This window comes from Esox lucius, chromosome 16 (genome assembly GCF_011004845.1).
Source record: "Esox lucius isolate fEsoLuc1 chromosome 16, fEsoLuc1.pri, whole genome shotgun sequence".
NCBI lineage: Eukaryota > Metazoa > Chordata > Actinopteri > Esociformes > Esocidae > Esox > Esox lucius.
Window position 1 is genome coordinate 10,340,086 of NC_047584.1, and position 17,204 is coordinate 10,357,289.

Here is a 17,204-nt window from a genome sequence, read left to right on the forward strand (position 1 = left end):
TCTCCCGTATTCTTCATATGAATGGGCTATGGGGTAGGGTGGCAAGACGGAAGCCTTTTCTTACAAAGAAAAACATCCAAGCCCAGCTGAAGTTTGCAAAAACCAACATTAAGTCCCCCAAAAGCACGTGGGTAAATGTGTTATGGTCTGATGAAACCAAGGTTGAAAGTTTTGGCTATAATTCCAAAAGGTATGTTTGGCACAAAAACAACACTGCACATCACCCAAAGAACACCATACCCTCAGTGAAGCATGGTGTTGGCAGCATCATGCTTTGGGGCTGTTTGCTTTGGGGCTGTTGGAACCGGGCCCTTAGTCAGGGTGGAGGGAATTATGAACAGTTCCAAATACCAGGCAATTTTGGCACAGAACCTTTAGAATCCGTTAGAAAGCTGAAGATGAAGAGGACGTTCACCTTTCAGAATGACAACGACCCAAAGCACACATCCAAATCCACAAAATGTTGGAATGGCCCAGCCAGAGCCCAGTCCTGAATCCAATTGAACATCTGTGGGGTGATCTGAAGAGGGCTGTGCACAGGAGATCTCCTCGCAATCTGACAGATATGGAGCGCTTTTGCAAAGAAGAGTGGGCAAATATTGCCACGTGAAGATGCGCCATGCTAATAGACTCCTACCCAAAAAGACTGAGTGCTGTAATAAAATCAAAAGGTGCTTCAATATAGTATTAGTTTAAGGGTGTGCACACTTATGCAACCAGGTTATTGTGTTTTTTATTTTTAATTTTTCCCCCTCAAAGATTTCAGTTTGCTTTTTAATAGAATTTTTCACGTTATAGGTCACATTAAAGGTGGAAAAAGTTCTTACATTATTTATCTTTGTCTCATTCTTTTACAACACAAGAATTTGGAATTTAACAAGGGTGTGTAGACTTTTTATATCCACTGTAGCAGGTTTTGAATGAAGATTCCAATTAGTTTCAGATGTCTCACTCTTGGCGATGTCCTACCTGTGTCTTTGCAGGTGAATTTGGCCTTGGGGTCACACATCCTCTTGGTGCCCTCACAGGCCACTTCGTCACTCCCGTCCTCACAGTCTTTGTCCCCATCACACCTCCAGCGCTCTGGGATACACGTTCCATCTGCTGAACAGTGGAACTCATCCCCACTGCACTCTATCACAGGAGGCAATGCTGCATGGGAAAATATAGAAATAATAAAAACTTTGAAGCGGTTTCACAATGGTCAAACTATATCATATCGAAACCTGATTTGTAATATCTTCTTAATCATGCAAGGTAGTCAGAAGACTGACAGTATTTAACCTAAACAACTTCACATTTCAAAGAAAACTGGTTTTCACTCTAAAAAGAACATGTTTGATGCTTGTATAGTAGACAGGGATGTATTTCCATAGCAGTCAGTGTGGGCTGAGACAAAGCTGTTACCCCTGGGGTGGACCACAGCACACCAACACTTTACTAAAACAGAGAGAAAAATGCTGAAACTGGGGCTCAGGCTTGACATCAGGACACAGTTTGATGAATAGCTTCCTCATTCTAGTGACAAGCCGGTAAGCTATGAGTATTCAAACCACCTGAGCCCAGCACAGCTTTCTGAGGTAATTATGACAGATTAAAAGATTAAAATCATGACGGTTGAACTCGTAGATTAGATCAGCAGTGCAGGAGCTGAGGAAGGAGGATTAACACTTAATTATAATAATAATAATTTATAATTGTTTTATTATATTTATAAAGCTCTTTTCATTAAACAAAATCTCACAATGCAAAAAAATAAAAGGAATATATATCTCTTATCAGGACCCCTCCACACACCCTACTAAAGCCCATCCTCCACCCATACCAGGATCCCTCCACAACCTATACCTATATATAGCTTAGATATTAAACCTATTTATCTCAAATTGCATACTACAAGTACGTACTTCACAGATGATGGTGAAGTAAGCTAGTATGCCAGTATTAGTAGTAAGCAAGTAGGCCAATATTGGGAGCGATTGGGACCTCCTACCCTGTATGGCTTTTGCCACCATCCGTTTTAATAGCTCACAGCCAGTAACACTAGTTTCTTACTAGTTGGAAGTCATAAGATTTGAGCAATTGCTAAAAACAAACTACTCTACCAAAGTTATTTCATTTCATGGCAGAACAACGTTAGTTTTTCTTTCATATGTGAATGACATTGATGCAATAATTATCAATATAGGTGACGATAACTGATAACCGAGAGCAGCATGGATTTGAGATTCAGCCCTAGCTCGGCATTGATAAAATAAGTGATTTATAGTGTTATAGTTTTTTCTTTTGTGGATTATAGATCAAAAGGGCTGGAGCAGTGGTGTTTCAAAAAAAAGAAAAGGAAGCAAGAGATGGACATTTTGTATGGCAATAAATGCCTGAAATTAAAAGAAATTATCATAATCAATGAGAAAATCTAAGAAGACAAAGAGCAGTTTTAAATGGGCGGGACTGTGTGTGCCGGTGGGAGGGCCTCCAAAAACACTATTAGAATGTACATCTGTCCTTGTGGAGAAGGTTATAAAAATTCCAAAAGAAAAGACAAGTATGTCTCCCAAGCCATTTGGCTCAGGCTTGAAGAGGCCTCCGACACTACGACTACACATGCCCTCTGCTCCCAAACCGGAGATCGACTCAAGACGCAACGCAGCCATTCCTGGAGTATAGATTTGTATGGTACTGGTCGGTACTGTTTTGGATTTTCGGCTCACATCTTCTGTTTAATAAAACACCCTTCAGGGCTCGGCACGCTTGTCTGGTGTTCAGTCCCTGTCTCTCTCCCTGTATATAACTAGGATGCCAATCCAGAATTATTGGCACCCATGTTAAATATGGAAAAAGTTTGGAAAAAATAGAATTGCTGTTAAACTTGATCTTACACTTTAAAAAAATTATGAATCCAAATTGAAATTCATTAAAAGAAACAAAAATAAAGAAATAATAATTTTATTAAAAACATCCATGCATCAATTATAATGGGGAGAACAAGTATTTGATACACTGCCGATTTTGCAGGTTTTCCAACTTACAAAGCATGTAGAGGTCTCTAATTTCTATCATAGGTACACTTCAACTGTGAGAGACGGAATCTAAAACAAAAATCCAGAAAATCACATTGAATGATTTTTAAGTAATTCATTTGCATTTTATTGCATGACATAAGTATTTGATCACCTACCAACCAGTAAGAATTACATCTCTCACAGACCTGTTCTTTAAGAAGCCCTCCTGTTCTCCACTCATTACCTGTAACAACTGCACCTGTTTGAACCCGTTACCTGTATAAAAGACACCTGTCCACACACTCAATCAAACAGACTCCAACCTCTCTACAATGGCCAAGACCAGAGACCTATGTAAGGACATCAGGGATACAATTGTAGACCTGCACAAGGCTGGGATGGACTACAGGATAATAGGCAAGCAGCTTGGTGAGAAGGCAACAACTGTTGGCACAAATATTAGAAAATGGAAGAAGTTCAATATGACGGTCAATCTCCCTCGGTCTGGGGCTCCATGCAAGATCTCATCTCGTGGGGCATCACTGATCATGAGGAAGGTGAGGGATCAGTCCAGAACTATACGGCAGGACCTTGTCAATGACCTGAAGAGAGCTGGGACCACAGTCTCAAAGAAAACCATTAGTAACACACTACGCCGTCATGGATTAAAATCCTGCAGCGCACGCAAGGTCCCCCTGCTCAAGCCAGCGCATGTCCAGGCCCATCTGACATTTGCCAATGACCATCGGGATGATCCAGAGGAGGAATGGGAGAAGGTCATGAGGTCTGATGAGACAAAAATAGAGCTTTTTGGTCTAAACTCCACTCGCCGTGTTTGGAGGATGAAGGATGAGTACAACCCCAAGAACACCCAACCGTGAAGCATGGAGGTGGTAACATCATTCTTTGGGGATGCTTTTCTGCAAAGGGGACAGGACGACTGCACCGTATTGAAGGGAGGATGGATGGGGCCATGTATCGTAAGATCTTGGCCAACAACCTTCTTTCCTCAGTAAGAGCATTGAAGATGGTTCGTGGCTGGGTCTTCGATCATGACAATGACCCGAAACGCAACTAAGGAGTTGCTCTGTAAGAAGCATCTCAAGGTCCAGGAGTGGCCTAGCCAGTCTCCAGACCTGAACCCAATAGAAAATCTTTGGAGGGAGCTGAAAGTCTGTATTGCCCAGCAACAGCCCTGAAACCTGAAAGATCTGGTCTGTATGGAGGAGTGGGCCAAAATCCCTGTTGCAGTGTGTGCAAAACTGGTCAAGAACTACAGGAAACGTGTGATCTCTGTAATTGCAAACAAAGGTTTCTGTACCAAATATTAAGTTCTGCTTTTCTGATATATCAAATACTTATGTCATGCAATAAAATGCAAATTAATTACTTAAAAATCATACAATGTGATTTTCAGGATTTTAGATTTTAGATTCCATCACTCACAGTTGAAGAGTACCTATGATAAAATTACACTACATGCTTTGTAAGTGGGAAAACCTGCAAAATCTGCAGTGTATCAAATACTTGCTCTCCACACTGTATCCCCACACATCACTGAATATCAAATATAGAATTTTTGACAGCATAAAATTTGATGCCAACTTTTGTGATTAATTGAGGGTTGCTTTGGATCGTTGTCCTGCTGGAAGATCCAACAATGACCTAGTTTCATCCTCCTAGCAGGTTTTGGACTAAAATATCCTGGTACTTGATAGAGTCCATGTTGCACTGTATCCTAACAAGGTTCCCAGGACCTTTGGAAGTAAAACAGCCCCACAACATCGCATATCCACCCCCATATTTCAATGTGGGAATTATGTTCCTTTTATTCCTGTTTTGTTTTTACAAAATGCTCAATTTTAGTCACATCAGACCATAGAACCTGGTTCCAATCAAAGGTTCCACGACATTTAGAAAACTGCAAACACTGACATTTGTGGTTTGGTGACATCTGGGGCTCTCTCTTCTGGATACCCTTCTATATGACTAGTTCGCATGGAGGTAACACTCAGTATTAGTGACTTTGAGGTGAAATTAGTTTCATATTGGGAAATATTTAAAATCAAATAAAAATGATGTTGGTTGCATAGGTTTGTGCAGTAGAAGCTTGGAATTGGCTGACCCTCAAAACTCAGCACTCAAACAAGAAGGGGACCTGTTGTTCTGAGAGAAGCCACAAAAAGGTCAACAATTACTTTGAAGGAGCTACCGAGTTCAGTGTCAAGAAATGTGGTAATGGTGCCATGATCAACAATGTCAAGAGCTCTGCATAAAATTGGCCTGTATTGGAGTACCACCTGAAAAGTACCACCTGAAAAAATTTGATTGACCCGGCTATGATGTGGGGAAAGGTTCTGTGGTCAGCTTTTTGGCCAAAACTCAAAGCACCACAGTATGTGTGGTGCAGACCTAACACTGCCCAAGCCTCAACAAACACTACCCCTTTGATCAAGTATGGTGGTGGCATGCTATGGGATGCTTCTTGTCAACAAGGACTGGGCATCTTGTTAAAACTGAAGGAAAAATGGAGGGAGAAAATTAAGAAAAATACTGCAAGAGATGCTGCTTCAGTCTACATAAAAATGGAAGCTCTGGAGGAAATGTACTTCGCAGCAGGAAAATCATCCCAAGAACAAAGCCAAAACAAAAGAACAAAAAGATACTGTTAATGTCCTACAATGGCCCAGTCAAAGTCCTAATCTCAATCCCATTGAGAACCTGTGTCACTATTTGAAAAACTGCCATCCACAAGCATCATCCAATCAATTTGAACAACCTAGAGTGAATCTGCCAAGAAGAATGGGCTGGTACCTACTTCCCAAAAGGCTTATAGCTGTTAATGTAAAAAAAAAAAACATGGCTCTACCAAACATAAATGTGTATGGATTGAATATTTAAGTTTTTTCTTATCTTACAAATATTTTCCAAAATAAAACTAATGTCATCTTACAATAATAGATTTTGAGCGCTAGAGTTTTGAAGTAAACTATCAAACAGAACTACATTTCAAAGTATTACTTTTAGAATAATACTAAATTAGAGCCACTTAGGGTCCATCAAAGGACTATATATATTTCTCTGAGGCTGTCAGTTTGTCTTTAACAAGTTTCTACAATAGTTTGGAAAGAAAATGCCTAATGATGAAAATATAAGACAAATATGTCTGTCGTAACTTCTTAACAACTCACAAAGCACTGAAGCAATGTAGCATCAAAGTAGCTCACTTATTTTGCTATCACTGGTGGGTAGCCTTCATCTTCAATAAGCAAGTTCACTATTTAGTACCCTACTGTAACAATAATGTATACTTCCTACTAATATTGTCTAATCATATTCTCTTCTTTTGTCAATTTGTATCACTGTCAAATATAACCACTTGATCTTTATTACTAATTTTTCTTGTCCTTCTAGCTTTAATGTTTTCTGATAGCAACTTCACTGAAAAAAGTTAACTACTTTTTGGTTGTGTGGTTGTCACACCTTGCTACGTATCTTGAATATCTTGAATTGTGAATGCACAAACTTTAAGTATCTCTGGATAAAAGCGTCTTCTACAATGAACAAAATTATAAAAGCAACACTTTTGTTTTTGCCCCCATTTATTATGAGCTGATTTTCTCTATGTACACAAAAGGCCTATTTCTCTCAAATATTGTTAACAAATCTGTCTAAATCTGTGTTAGTGAGCACTTCTTTCCCGAGATAATCCATCCACCTCACAGGTGCGGCAGATCAAGATGCTGATTAGACAGCATGATTATTGCACAGGTGTGCCTTAGGCTGGCCACAAAAAAGGCTACTCTAAAATGTGCAGTTCCATCACACAGCACAATGCCACAGATGTCACAAGTTTTGAGGGAGCTTGCAATTGGCATGCTGACTGCAGGAATGTCCACCAGAGCTGTTGCACGTGAATTGAATTTTCATTTCTCTACCATAAGCCGTCTACAAAGGCGTTTCAGAGAATTTGGCAGTACATCCAACCGGCTTCAAAACCGCAGACCACATGTAACCACACCAGCCCAGGACCTCAGCATACAGCATCTTCACCTCCAAGATGGTCTGAGACCAGCCACCCGGACAGCTGCTGCAACAACGGGTTTGCATAACCAAAGAATTTCTGCACACACTGTCAGAAACCGTCTCAGGGAAGCTCATCTGCATGCACGTCATCCTGATCGGGGTCTCGACCTGACTGCAATTCATCATCTTAAACAACTTCAGTGGGAAAATGCTCACATTCGATGGCATCTGGCACTTTGGAGAGGTGTTCTCTTCATGGATGAATCCCGGTTTTCACTGTACAGGGCAGATGGCAGACAGCGTGTATGGCATTGTGTGGGTGAGCGGTTTGCTGATGTCAACATTTTGGATCTAGTGGCCCATGGTGGCAGTGGGGTTATGGCATGGGCAGGCGTGTGTTATGGACAACGAACACAGGTGCATTTTATTGATGGCATTTTGAACGCACAGAGATACCGTGATGAGATCCTGAGGCCCATTGTTGTGCCATTCATCCACAACCATCACCTCATGTTGCAGCAATGATAATGCACGGCCCCATGTTGCAAGGATCTGTTCACAATTCCTGGAAGCTGAAAACATCCCAGTTCTTGCATGGCCAGCATACTCACCGGACATGTCACCCATTGAGCATGTTTGGGATGCTCTGGATCGTGGAGCGTGTTCCAGGTCCTGCCAATATCCAGCAACTTTGCACAGCCATTGAAGAGGAGTGGACCAACATTCCATCAACTCTATGCAAAGGAGATGTGTTGCACTGCGTGAGGCAAATGGTGGTCACACCAGATACTGACTGGTTTCCGGACCCCTCCGGACACCCCCAATACAGTAAAACTGCACATTTTAGAGTGGCCATTTATTGTGGCCAGCCTAAGGCACACCTGTGCAATAATCATGCTGTCTAATCAGCATCTTGAAATGCCACACCTGAGAGGTGGATGGATTATCTCAGCAAAGGAGAAGTGCTCACTAACACAGATTTAGACAGATTTGTGAACAATATTTGAGAGAAATAGGCCTTTTGTGTACATAGAGAAAGTATTAGATCTTTGAGTTCAGCTCATGATAAATGGGTGCAAAAACACAAGTGTTGTATTTATAATTTTTTGAAAAGCTGTACTCAGACAAAGTAGAAGAGGAAAACGTCTCGATAAGCATGCTTTATCTCACCAGCTCCTGCCCCCCCACAGGTGGTGTTCTCGTCGCTGAAGTCCCCACAGTCATTGTCCCCATCACAAGCCCAGTGGTCTGGGATACACCTCCCACTAGTACACTGGAACTGGGTGTTGGAGCAGGAGTGGACACAACCCACCTCATCACTGCCATCTCCACAGTCATCATCTGGGAACACAGAGGGAAAGGATGGGTGACCGATTAGGTTTGACTTATTCATGATACAGGAATATCTAAAATGCTACAGTATGGATTCGCTTTGGGAGGTAACAAGTCTAAACATGTTAGGCAAGGTTACAGTATTCATATGTTGGAGGTTTTCCAAATACTTGTTATAAGCCTGAACAATCAGATTAACATGAATGGTAGTTGAGAAAACACACCTGTCAGTTTACAGTAGGAACATACCTGAATCACAATGCCACTTGACACTGATGCATCTCCCATTGGAACAGCTGAACTGCGTGAGGGGCTCACAAGTTGGGAATGCTGCAGACACAAAGCCAAAGAGACAGTCCACTACAACAACCACTACAACAACCTCAACACAAAAGTTTTGAAAAAAGAATACTGAAAAAATATTGGATTATAACATATTTCAAAGGTCTTTGGGCTTATATATATATATATATATATATATATATATATATATATATATATATATATTACATAACACACTCTAAAGAAAAAGTTCCTTTTTAACCTCACATTGTTCTAACTACTTATTTATGTCACTATCTGTGTTGCAGGCTGAAATTAATCCCTGAGCAAGTTAATAAGATGTACCGCAACACTCCCATTAAATGTTATGCTAAACACATGGAAATTTATGGAAATAATGCCTAACAAGTATGCTAATACTAGAAGTGACAAAGGCAATGTGAAAGGCTCCATAAATGTATATGATTTTGGACATGGCATTACCAATGCAGTACTGTATCAGCTAGAAAGTGAACTATGATGTGTTTTTTAGATACAAAAGCTTGTCTTGGACTTGTAGAAATTATTCAAATCTACTATTGGAAGAAAATATTCAAAGGCTGATCAATAAGATTTTGAAAAACTACAGATTCTGATTTTATGAAAAAAACATGAGCAACACTGATTGTAATTGCAAAAAGGAGACAAACATGATATACTCCAATAAATGTTTGCATTAGGTTAATCAATCCCAAATTATGAGAAAGAACATGTCAGTAGAAAGAAACACTGCTTTGATCAATGACACATTGGCAGCAGCGGAGGCACAAAAAAACAGAACAAACAGTTTCCCATTGGGTGTTTACCAGTGTGGAAAACCTAAACACATCAGCTAGTGGTGCTTTAACAGACAGTGACTCTGGCAGGCTGGCTGCCTGTTGAAAATCAATTAACACCTCAGTAATTAACCAACATCAGATTCTCATAATTTCAAGGAACAACTAATGGATACTTTCTCTAAATGTTGCGGCATATGAAGGTGCTGGATAGATGTTACCGCCAATTTGAGTGCTGATGCAATGTTTTATTTGGTAAAGAAGCATAGACATCGGTAGTCCTGGAGAGTGCTCAATCTGCATTGCTCAAACCGCAACTCCTCAGCATACAATGATACTTTTGTTTTCACAAATTTCTGACCCTTTAATGTCATCATTGGATCTAAATTGTAAGATAATTAACCAAAAAGATTGTCATGAAGTTATTTTTACCCATCTTGAGAGACGGAATATTCTCCCGAAAAAATACAAATCTAGACATTGGCATACAATATATTGTACACATATAGTATACAGTATATTCCAAACCAACTCTACTTTTGCTATAAACATTGAACCTGGGTTCTCTTTAATGTTATATTCTGCAATTTTTTATACACACAACGATTTACATTAGAGGCCATGTGCTTTATTAACTTTTGATCATTTTACGAAGACATACAAAATAAGACCTAGAGTTAAGTTGAATGCAGGATATATGCTATACTGCATTCAGTGGCTATTTCTAAATGAGCCAACATACAGTATGCAGCATTTGCAGCAAATCGTCATCCGTGTCTTTTAGCTGTAATTCCTTCTTAGTCAATCCAATATTTTAATTGCTTCTTTGGAATTCCTACTGCTAAAGACACCAAAGATATAAGATAGGACATATTTGTTGTGAATGTTTGTTACACAAGTTTATTTTTGCTCAAAGAACCTCACTTATATCCAACGATGGCCTTTTGATTGAGGTTAAACACGCATTCAAAATAAATCTCAACATCCATTAATAATGTCCTCTACTCTTCTTAGTTCCTGAGTCTTGTCGACTGAGAGGAGATTCTGAGTTGAATACGTTACATGGCAACTACAAAAAAAAACTCTGACAAACAAAATTAGAATTAGCATCAATCTCAACTGTCAGCGGAACCAAGACATTTGAGGGTTCAGGTGTTTAAAACCCACTGTTGTTGCAGTGAAGCAAATTCAGCTGCCAGAGTCTCTGAGGGAACTCCAACAGAGCAGTAATGCCTGAGGAACCTCATACAACAGTATGGAAGAGAAAATGTTTTGCAGCACAGCTTGATTATGATTGAACGAAGCAGAGCATGAACTTTAATTACAGCTTACACCCTACCCTGGTTGTTTGTAACTGTGTTTTGAAGCAGCTTAGCAGGGACACAATGGAGAATCTGAGACAACACAACACTATGCAATCCCTGGTACTGATCATCAGAGACTGTTATGTCCAACCCCACATCAAAAAAGTTGGGAAGCTGTGTAAAATGCAAAAAATTAAAACAGAATGCCATGATGTGCAAATCATTTATCCCTATATTTAACAGAAAATAGTACTAAGGCAACATTTCAAATTGAAAAGAATAGAAATATTATTGTTTTGGGGAAAATGCATGCCCATTTTGAATTTGATGTTTAGAACATGTTTGAACATGTTTTAAAAAAAAGTTGGGACAGGGGCATGTTTACCACTGTATTGCATCACCTCTTCTTTTACCAATACTCTGTAAGCATTTGGGAACCCGAGGAGACAAATTGCTGCAGTATTGAAAATGAAATGTACTCCCACTGTTGCTTGATAGAGGATTAAAGCTGCTCAACATTTCAGGGTCTCCTTTGTCATGTTGTTCGTTTCATAATGTGCCAAATGTTTTAACTGGGTGGCAGGTCTGGTCTGCAGGCAGGTCAGTTTAGCACCGGGACTTTATTACAAAGCCATGCTGTTGTAATAAGTGCAGAATTGTCTTGCTGAAATAAGCAAGGCCTTCCCTGAACAGGATGTTGTCTGGATGGCAGCATATGTTGCTCCAAAACCTGTATATATTGGTCAGCATTAATAGTGCCATCACAGATGTGCAATTCACCCATGCCATGTGTACTAATGCACCCCCATACAATCACGAATGCTGGCTTTTGAACTGTGCGCTGATAAGAAGCTGGATGTTCCCTCTCTTCTTTAGTCCAGAAGACGCGGTGTCCATGATTCCCAAAAATAATTTCTAATTTTGATTCATCAGACCACAGGACAGTTTTCCACTTCGCCTCAGTCCATCTTAAAGGAGCCTGAGCCCAGAGAATGCGCCAGCGGTTCTGGATCTTGTTTATATATGGTTTCTTCTTTGCATAGTAGAGTTTTAACTTGCATTTGTGGATGTGGCGACGTACTGTGTTCACAGACAACAGTTTTCAGAAGTGTTCCTGAAGCCATGCAGTAATGTCCACTACAGAATCGTGTCTGTTTTTAATGCAGTGTCGCCTGAGGGCCTGAAGATCATGGCCATTCAATATTGGCTTCTGGCACTGACTATTGCATACAGAGATTTCTCAGGGTTATCTGAATCTTTTATTGAAATATAGCGTAGATGATACTCTTATTATCTACACCCTTATTAAGGTCTTATTAAACATTATACAATTATTGCACTATTTGCCTGTGCTGTCTTTCACAGAGTGGTAGTCTATAAAATAATGAATTAAAGAATGTTTGTTTTAAATGGTTAATGAATTTGAAAAAATACAAGAATGTTTGTATTGTAGGTCTTATCATATGAAAAAAAGGACTAAAAAAGAATACATAGAATGATAATTTCTAGGAACATAGGCTATGGTATTTTCATTTGTTAATTGGGCCCTACAAAATGAAAATTACACAATTATTTAATTATTAAAAAATAAATCATTTTGATGATTTACAAGGTAAATAACGATCCACATGAATAGCCGTACATAGGCCTAAAGCACGGCTACTTGATAAACACGATGTATTTGATAAACAAATGAAGGAAAGGATGATTTACAGTAGCTATCACTGTCACAGTGCCTCCCCTGATCACGCTAGCCTCTGGCTGCTAGCTCTGCATTCACGGAACACCCCGGACTCTCCACTATTACACACACCTGTTCCTCATCACATCACCCCAGAATTCACTACGCACACCAGATCCTCACTACTACAGCTTATAACTGCCCTTCACAGCCTTCTCGTCAAGTAAAAACAGTGTATTGTATTATTCAATTCAATTAATTGTATTTGTAAATTCAGTTAGCAGAGTAAAAGGATGATTTACAGTAGCCTACATGAATTACAAAATTGACTATTTGATAAAATATGGAAATGTCAACTGACATTGCTTTGGATGATGTGGGCTACAAAAACCCATGTATACCAGGAGGTCTACATCTTCTACCCCACAGTCAGCACACAGCTTCGGGGGTTTGTGTGAGCAGGGCCGGCAAACAGAATGGTTGCACTGCACACAGTTCCCATTGGAGCACTTGCCGACTTGACCCTGTCTTCTTGCCGGGTGTGAGCTGCCGAGACTGGGGAAGAGGTAGAGTGTGATGTGCTGCCTCCTTGGCCGCTTGCTTCTTGGCTGTCTTGGCATTCATGGAGTTTTCACAAAGCTCACATGCCAGATCCATTATGAAATGTCTACTGGTGATTGTCTTGTTGAGACATTGCTTGTACAGTACTTGTGCATTGACAGCAGCCATGTCTAAAGGGGTGTAGAACACCGCAACAGGCAATCGACAAGTACCTCCTTTTACACCATTGGCATTTCTTTTAGTGAATAATTAATTAAATAAATTACTAATAAAAAACAGTAATGGTGTAATACGTTGGTTGAATTGATAATTGGTGATCATTGGTATTTCTAATTGTTGTAGCCTAATACATTTGTAGAACCTTACTCTTCAGTAAAATAAGCTGAGAAAATTCAAAGAGAGATAATAGTATGCAATTTTGTTTTACTCTCCTAATAAAAACAGTAACGTGTGTAACGGTGTGTCATGTGACAGGGATGCTGAGGCGGGGCCGGCAAGGTGGGGACGCTGGGCGAGGCCCCATGGCAGGAGGCTATGGCCTTAAGGACAAGTGGGGCCAGGCCATTTAGACGCCTCTCCAGGTTGTCCGAACACTGCAGTAACTATGCTGGGTCCAATTTGGGCTGAGTCATTCTGTCTCGTTTCTGGTTTACAGAACACCAAGAACAAAGTTAAGGGATAAAAAAAATGTTTCATAAGGAAATTGTGGTGAGAAAGAAAACGTCAGGAACACAGGAACAAGGCAGGCAGGCAAAAACTGAGACCGATGGCAAGCAAGACACATACACAAAAAGACTCAATTACTCTTCCCACGGGCTGACAGAACTGGGCAAACTAAATAGGGTGCTAACGAAGGCTAATTAGAAACTGGTGAAAACAATCAGAACAAAAGGACAGGCTATGTTTAAGAACAAAGGGGGGAAAAATTAACAAGCTACATTCAAGAACAAATGCAAAACCTAACAAAACATAGTTTGTTGACTTGGTGATTGCAAAAGAATGTCTGGTATTTCGTTTTGTGAATAATTATTTAGATTTACATTTTAGATTTACATTTGATGAAATACCCTACACAAGAATGCTGAAACTCCTATTGAAAAAGGGTAAAGTGTGAAACATATGTTGAATTGTCAAGTAGTCTATATCGTTTGTATTATGTTTCAATAATAGTTTAATTAAATTGAAGAATGGTCTTTAAAATTCAACCAAGGCTCTGATCATTCATCTGGGAGTATCGCGCATTCATCCATTGACGTCATGCATTCAATGAGGGGTGATTAGTGCCTGGGTACCATTTGGGTACCAACTCTATGTGCCGTGGGCTGTTGGCGATTAAGTCGGAAAACAGGGTAAAAAAAAACTGGTAAATAGTCTCCAAATAGTATTCCGTTAGTGAATTTAGATTTCTGACAACGGAACAATGTAATATACGCCTATTTAGGAAAAGTCATGGAAGGAGGAGGGTGTAGCTTTCAAAAGGGCAGTTTTATTTTAATTAGAAACACAAAATGCCAATTCCCGTAGGCATTTGGTGGTCCTAATGTTAAATGATTGTTTTTATTTACATTTTACACAGCACCCTAACTTTTTTGGGAAAAGGGGTGGTACAATTCTTACCACTTTAACAGTGAAGGGAGGTTGTGAGAGGTTTCAAAAACCTTGTAAAAATTCTTCCTCCACTGTTATCAGTGAAGGAAGAAATACCAAATAAATCCAACTGCAACTATTGGCAATCTTCATGAAATTGGATGACAGCATTCCTGTCTCATTCTGTGAAATCTAACAAGGTTGTGAGATCTTGTTAGACATTTCTGTGTTGATATTGATGTATGTTTGTGGTCATTGTCTTGTTAAAAGGTCCATCCATTGCCAAGTCTCAGTCTGGCAGAGGCAATCATTTCTTGGGCTAAATATCCTGGTACTTAATGAATTTCATTATGCCATCAATCTTAACAAGAACCCCTGGACCACAAGTAGAAAAATAGCCCCAAAGTATCAACGATCCACTTTTGAAACGTATGTTTTACAGGAGATATCGTTTGAGAAATTATTGTGTTAAAATAAAGTTTACAACTCCCCTGATGGAGCACAAAATATGACCAACTGTTTGTGTTGTTTAGTTTGTGCATTCACTTTGGTAGTTCTGCTTCTTATCCGCTTCCTAAATGTGGAATTAGGCCAGATTCAATGCTCTTGGAGGCAATCACTTCACAAATTAATGACCAGCCTGCAAGCTGCCAACCTGCCACAAGGAGTTGCTAGACCTTGGCAGGAAAAGGCAACACTGTCTGACCATCACCCAAGCTGCAGAGTGCTTAAACAATTTGTTCTTTGCAGAACTCCTGGGCACGGTATGTATGGTACAGTACTACCAGGATAAGAACCAAGGCCCTAAGGATGCACGTTAGAATAGCAAATGAATACTCAGCTACTGGCCCAGAGGACTAAGGAAAATTCAATAATTTAACTGCTATAACTCATTTCTCACATGAATGAACCAATCCTTGTGAGAGATGAGAGACAAGAAAGTATTCATGAACCTAGTAAATTAAGAAATAGCTGTAAGGGACGATCTTGTCAAAAAATTAGATTTAACGAATGCAACTTGAAAACAGTGTTTGAGACAGATGCCATCCGGCAGCTGTGCCATAGACTAGCACATATAAGAGTTCAAACAGCAAAAGCTGTAGTTCAGTTGTCTCACCAGGAGGTATATTTTTTCAATGCTTTTAAGGCTTCTTTGGTACAGTTAGGTCACTACAGGACTAGCTGTCTTTTCCACTGAACAATTTCCTTTGAGCTATACCTCACAGCAGTATGTTCTTTTGGTTTCCTCTCAAGGATTAGGATGTGGTCAATAGAATCCCCAGAACTGCCTGCGTCATCATAAAAGTGGTCACATTTTGCTTGAAAGCCTTTCTTGCTCTTTATAAACCATGCACTTTCCGTTCCAAAATACACTGTGGCTTTACAGAAAGAGTGTGTGGTCTGGTCTGTTAATAGGTCTCCAAGGTCTATTTAGTATGAATATTTTATGGCAGAAACCTTCACATTACACTTAACCCACTTACCGATCATATTAATCATTGATGTCAATAAGGGGCGGGCCATAGGATGCAGATTCACAGTGTGACTTACCACAGGAAGATGTCTCATCCGACATGTCCCCACAGTCGTTGTCCTGGTCACAGCGCCAGGCCTGGGGGATACAGCGTCCGTTCCGACAGGAGAACTGGTTAGGCTGACAGGCCTGAGCTAAGAAAGAGACATGGAAGGCAGCAAGGATTTGTAATTCAATCCCATGGCTGTCAAGCAAAAGCCAGACAGGTTTAGCCCCCTAATGATGATTCAATCATATGGCATGTCAATGTCAGGCCTCTGGAGTTAAAGTCTCTCTCACTTTTCTCAATGACTTTGGAAAGTTTTGAGACCTCCTCACCTCCTCCATGATTTGTTTTTGTTTTATATACTCAATTAATGACTGAATAAAACCATTTTGTGAAGCATATTTTGAAAATCGTACATTATTCAGACACTTTGCCCTGACACTACAAACTGAGCTCAGACACATTGTGTTCATAGATCATCCCTGAGATGCCTCTAAAATTTGATTGGAGTCGACCTGTGGCAAATTAAAGGGATTGGAGATGATCTAGAAAAGGCACCCACCGGTAGATATAATGTCCCTCACCGTGCATGTCAAAGAAGAAAAAAAACATCTCAAATATTATCCGTAGACCTCCCAGATTGTGTTAAGGGATATATCTAGGAAAGCTTACAACAAAATTGGTTAAAAGAATTGTTCCATCACTGTGAAATGGAAGTACTTTGGAAAAAAGACTCTACTTACAGATGGCCATTTGGCCAAACTAAGTATCCGGGCAAGGGAGGGGACCAAGAACCATATTCATTCAGAGCTTCAGAGATACTCTGCAGAGATGGACAATCATCTTTTCAGCACCCCATCAATAAAGTGTTTATGGTAGAGTGGCAAGATGGAAGCCACTTCTGTGGAGAAAGTCATACTGTATGACATACAGTACCGCCAGAAGGACTCTGTGAATACCATGAAAAATATTCTCTGGTCTGATGAACTACTGGGCCTGAATGCCAAGCACTACGTCTGTCAAAAACAAGGTACCGTTTATCACCTGACAAATACCATCCCTTTGGTGAAGCATGGTGGTGGGATCTACACTAA

The 17,204-nt window shown here is 40.0% G+C and overlaps 1 protein-coding gene across 2 annotated transcripts in view; it reads right to left on the reverse strand.

Moving 5' to 3' along the window:
- The window catches only part of lrp1bb (low density lipoprotein receptor-related protein 1Bb), a 428,510-nt gene that overhangs the window by 194,525 nt on the left and 216,781 nt on the right, over window positions 1-17,204 (reverse strand). For both annotated transcript variants that reach the window (XM_020055063.3, XM_020055064.3), the window contains 4 exons: window positions 16,142-16,258; window positions 8,610-8,690; window positions 8,199-8,369; window positions 970-1,152 (listed from right to left, as the gene is read on the reverse strand). In XM_020055063.3, coding sequence (XP_019910622.3) covers window positions 970-1,152; window positions 8,199-8,369; window positions 8,610-8,690; window positions 16,142-16,258 — 552 coding nt within the window. The remainder of the gene's footprint in view (window positions 1-969; window positions 1,153-8,198; window positions 8,370-8,609; window positions 8,691-16,141; window positions 16,259-17,204) is intronic.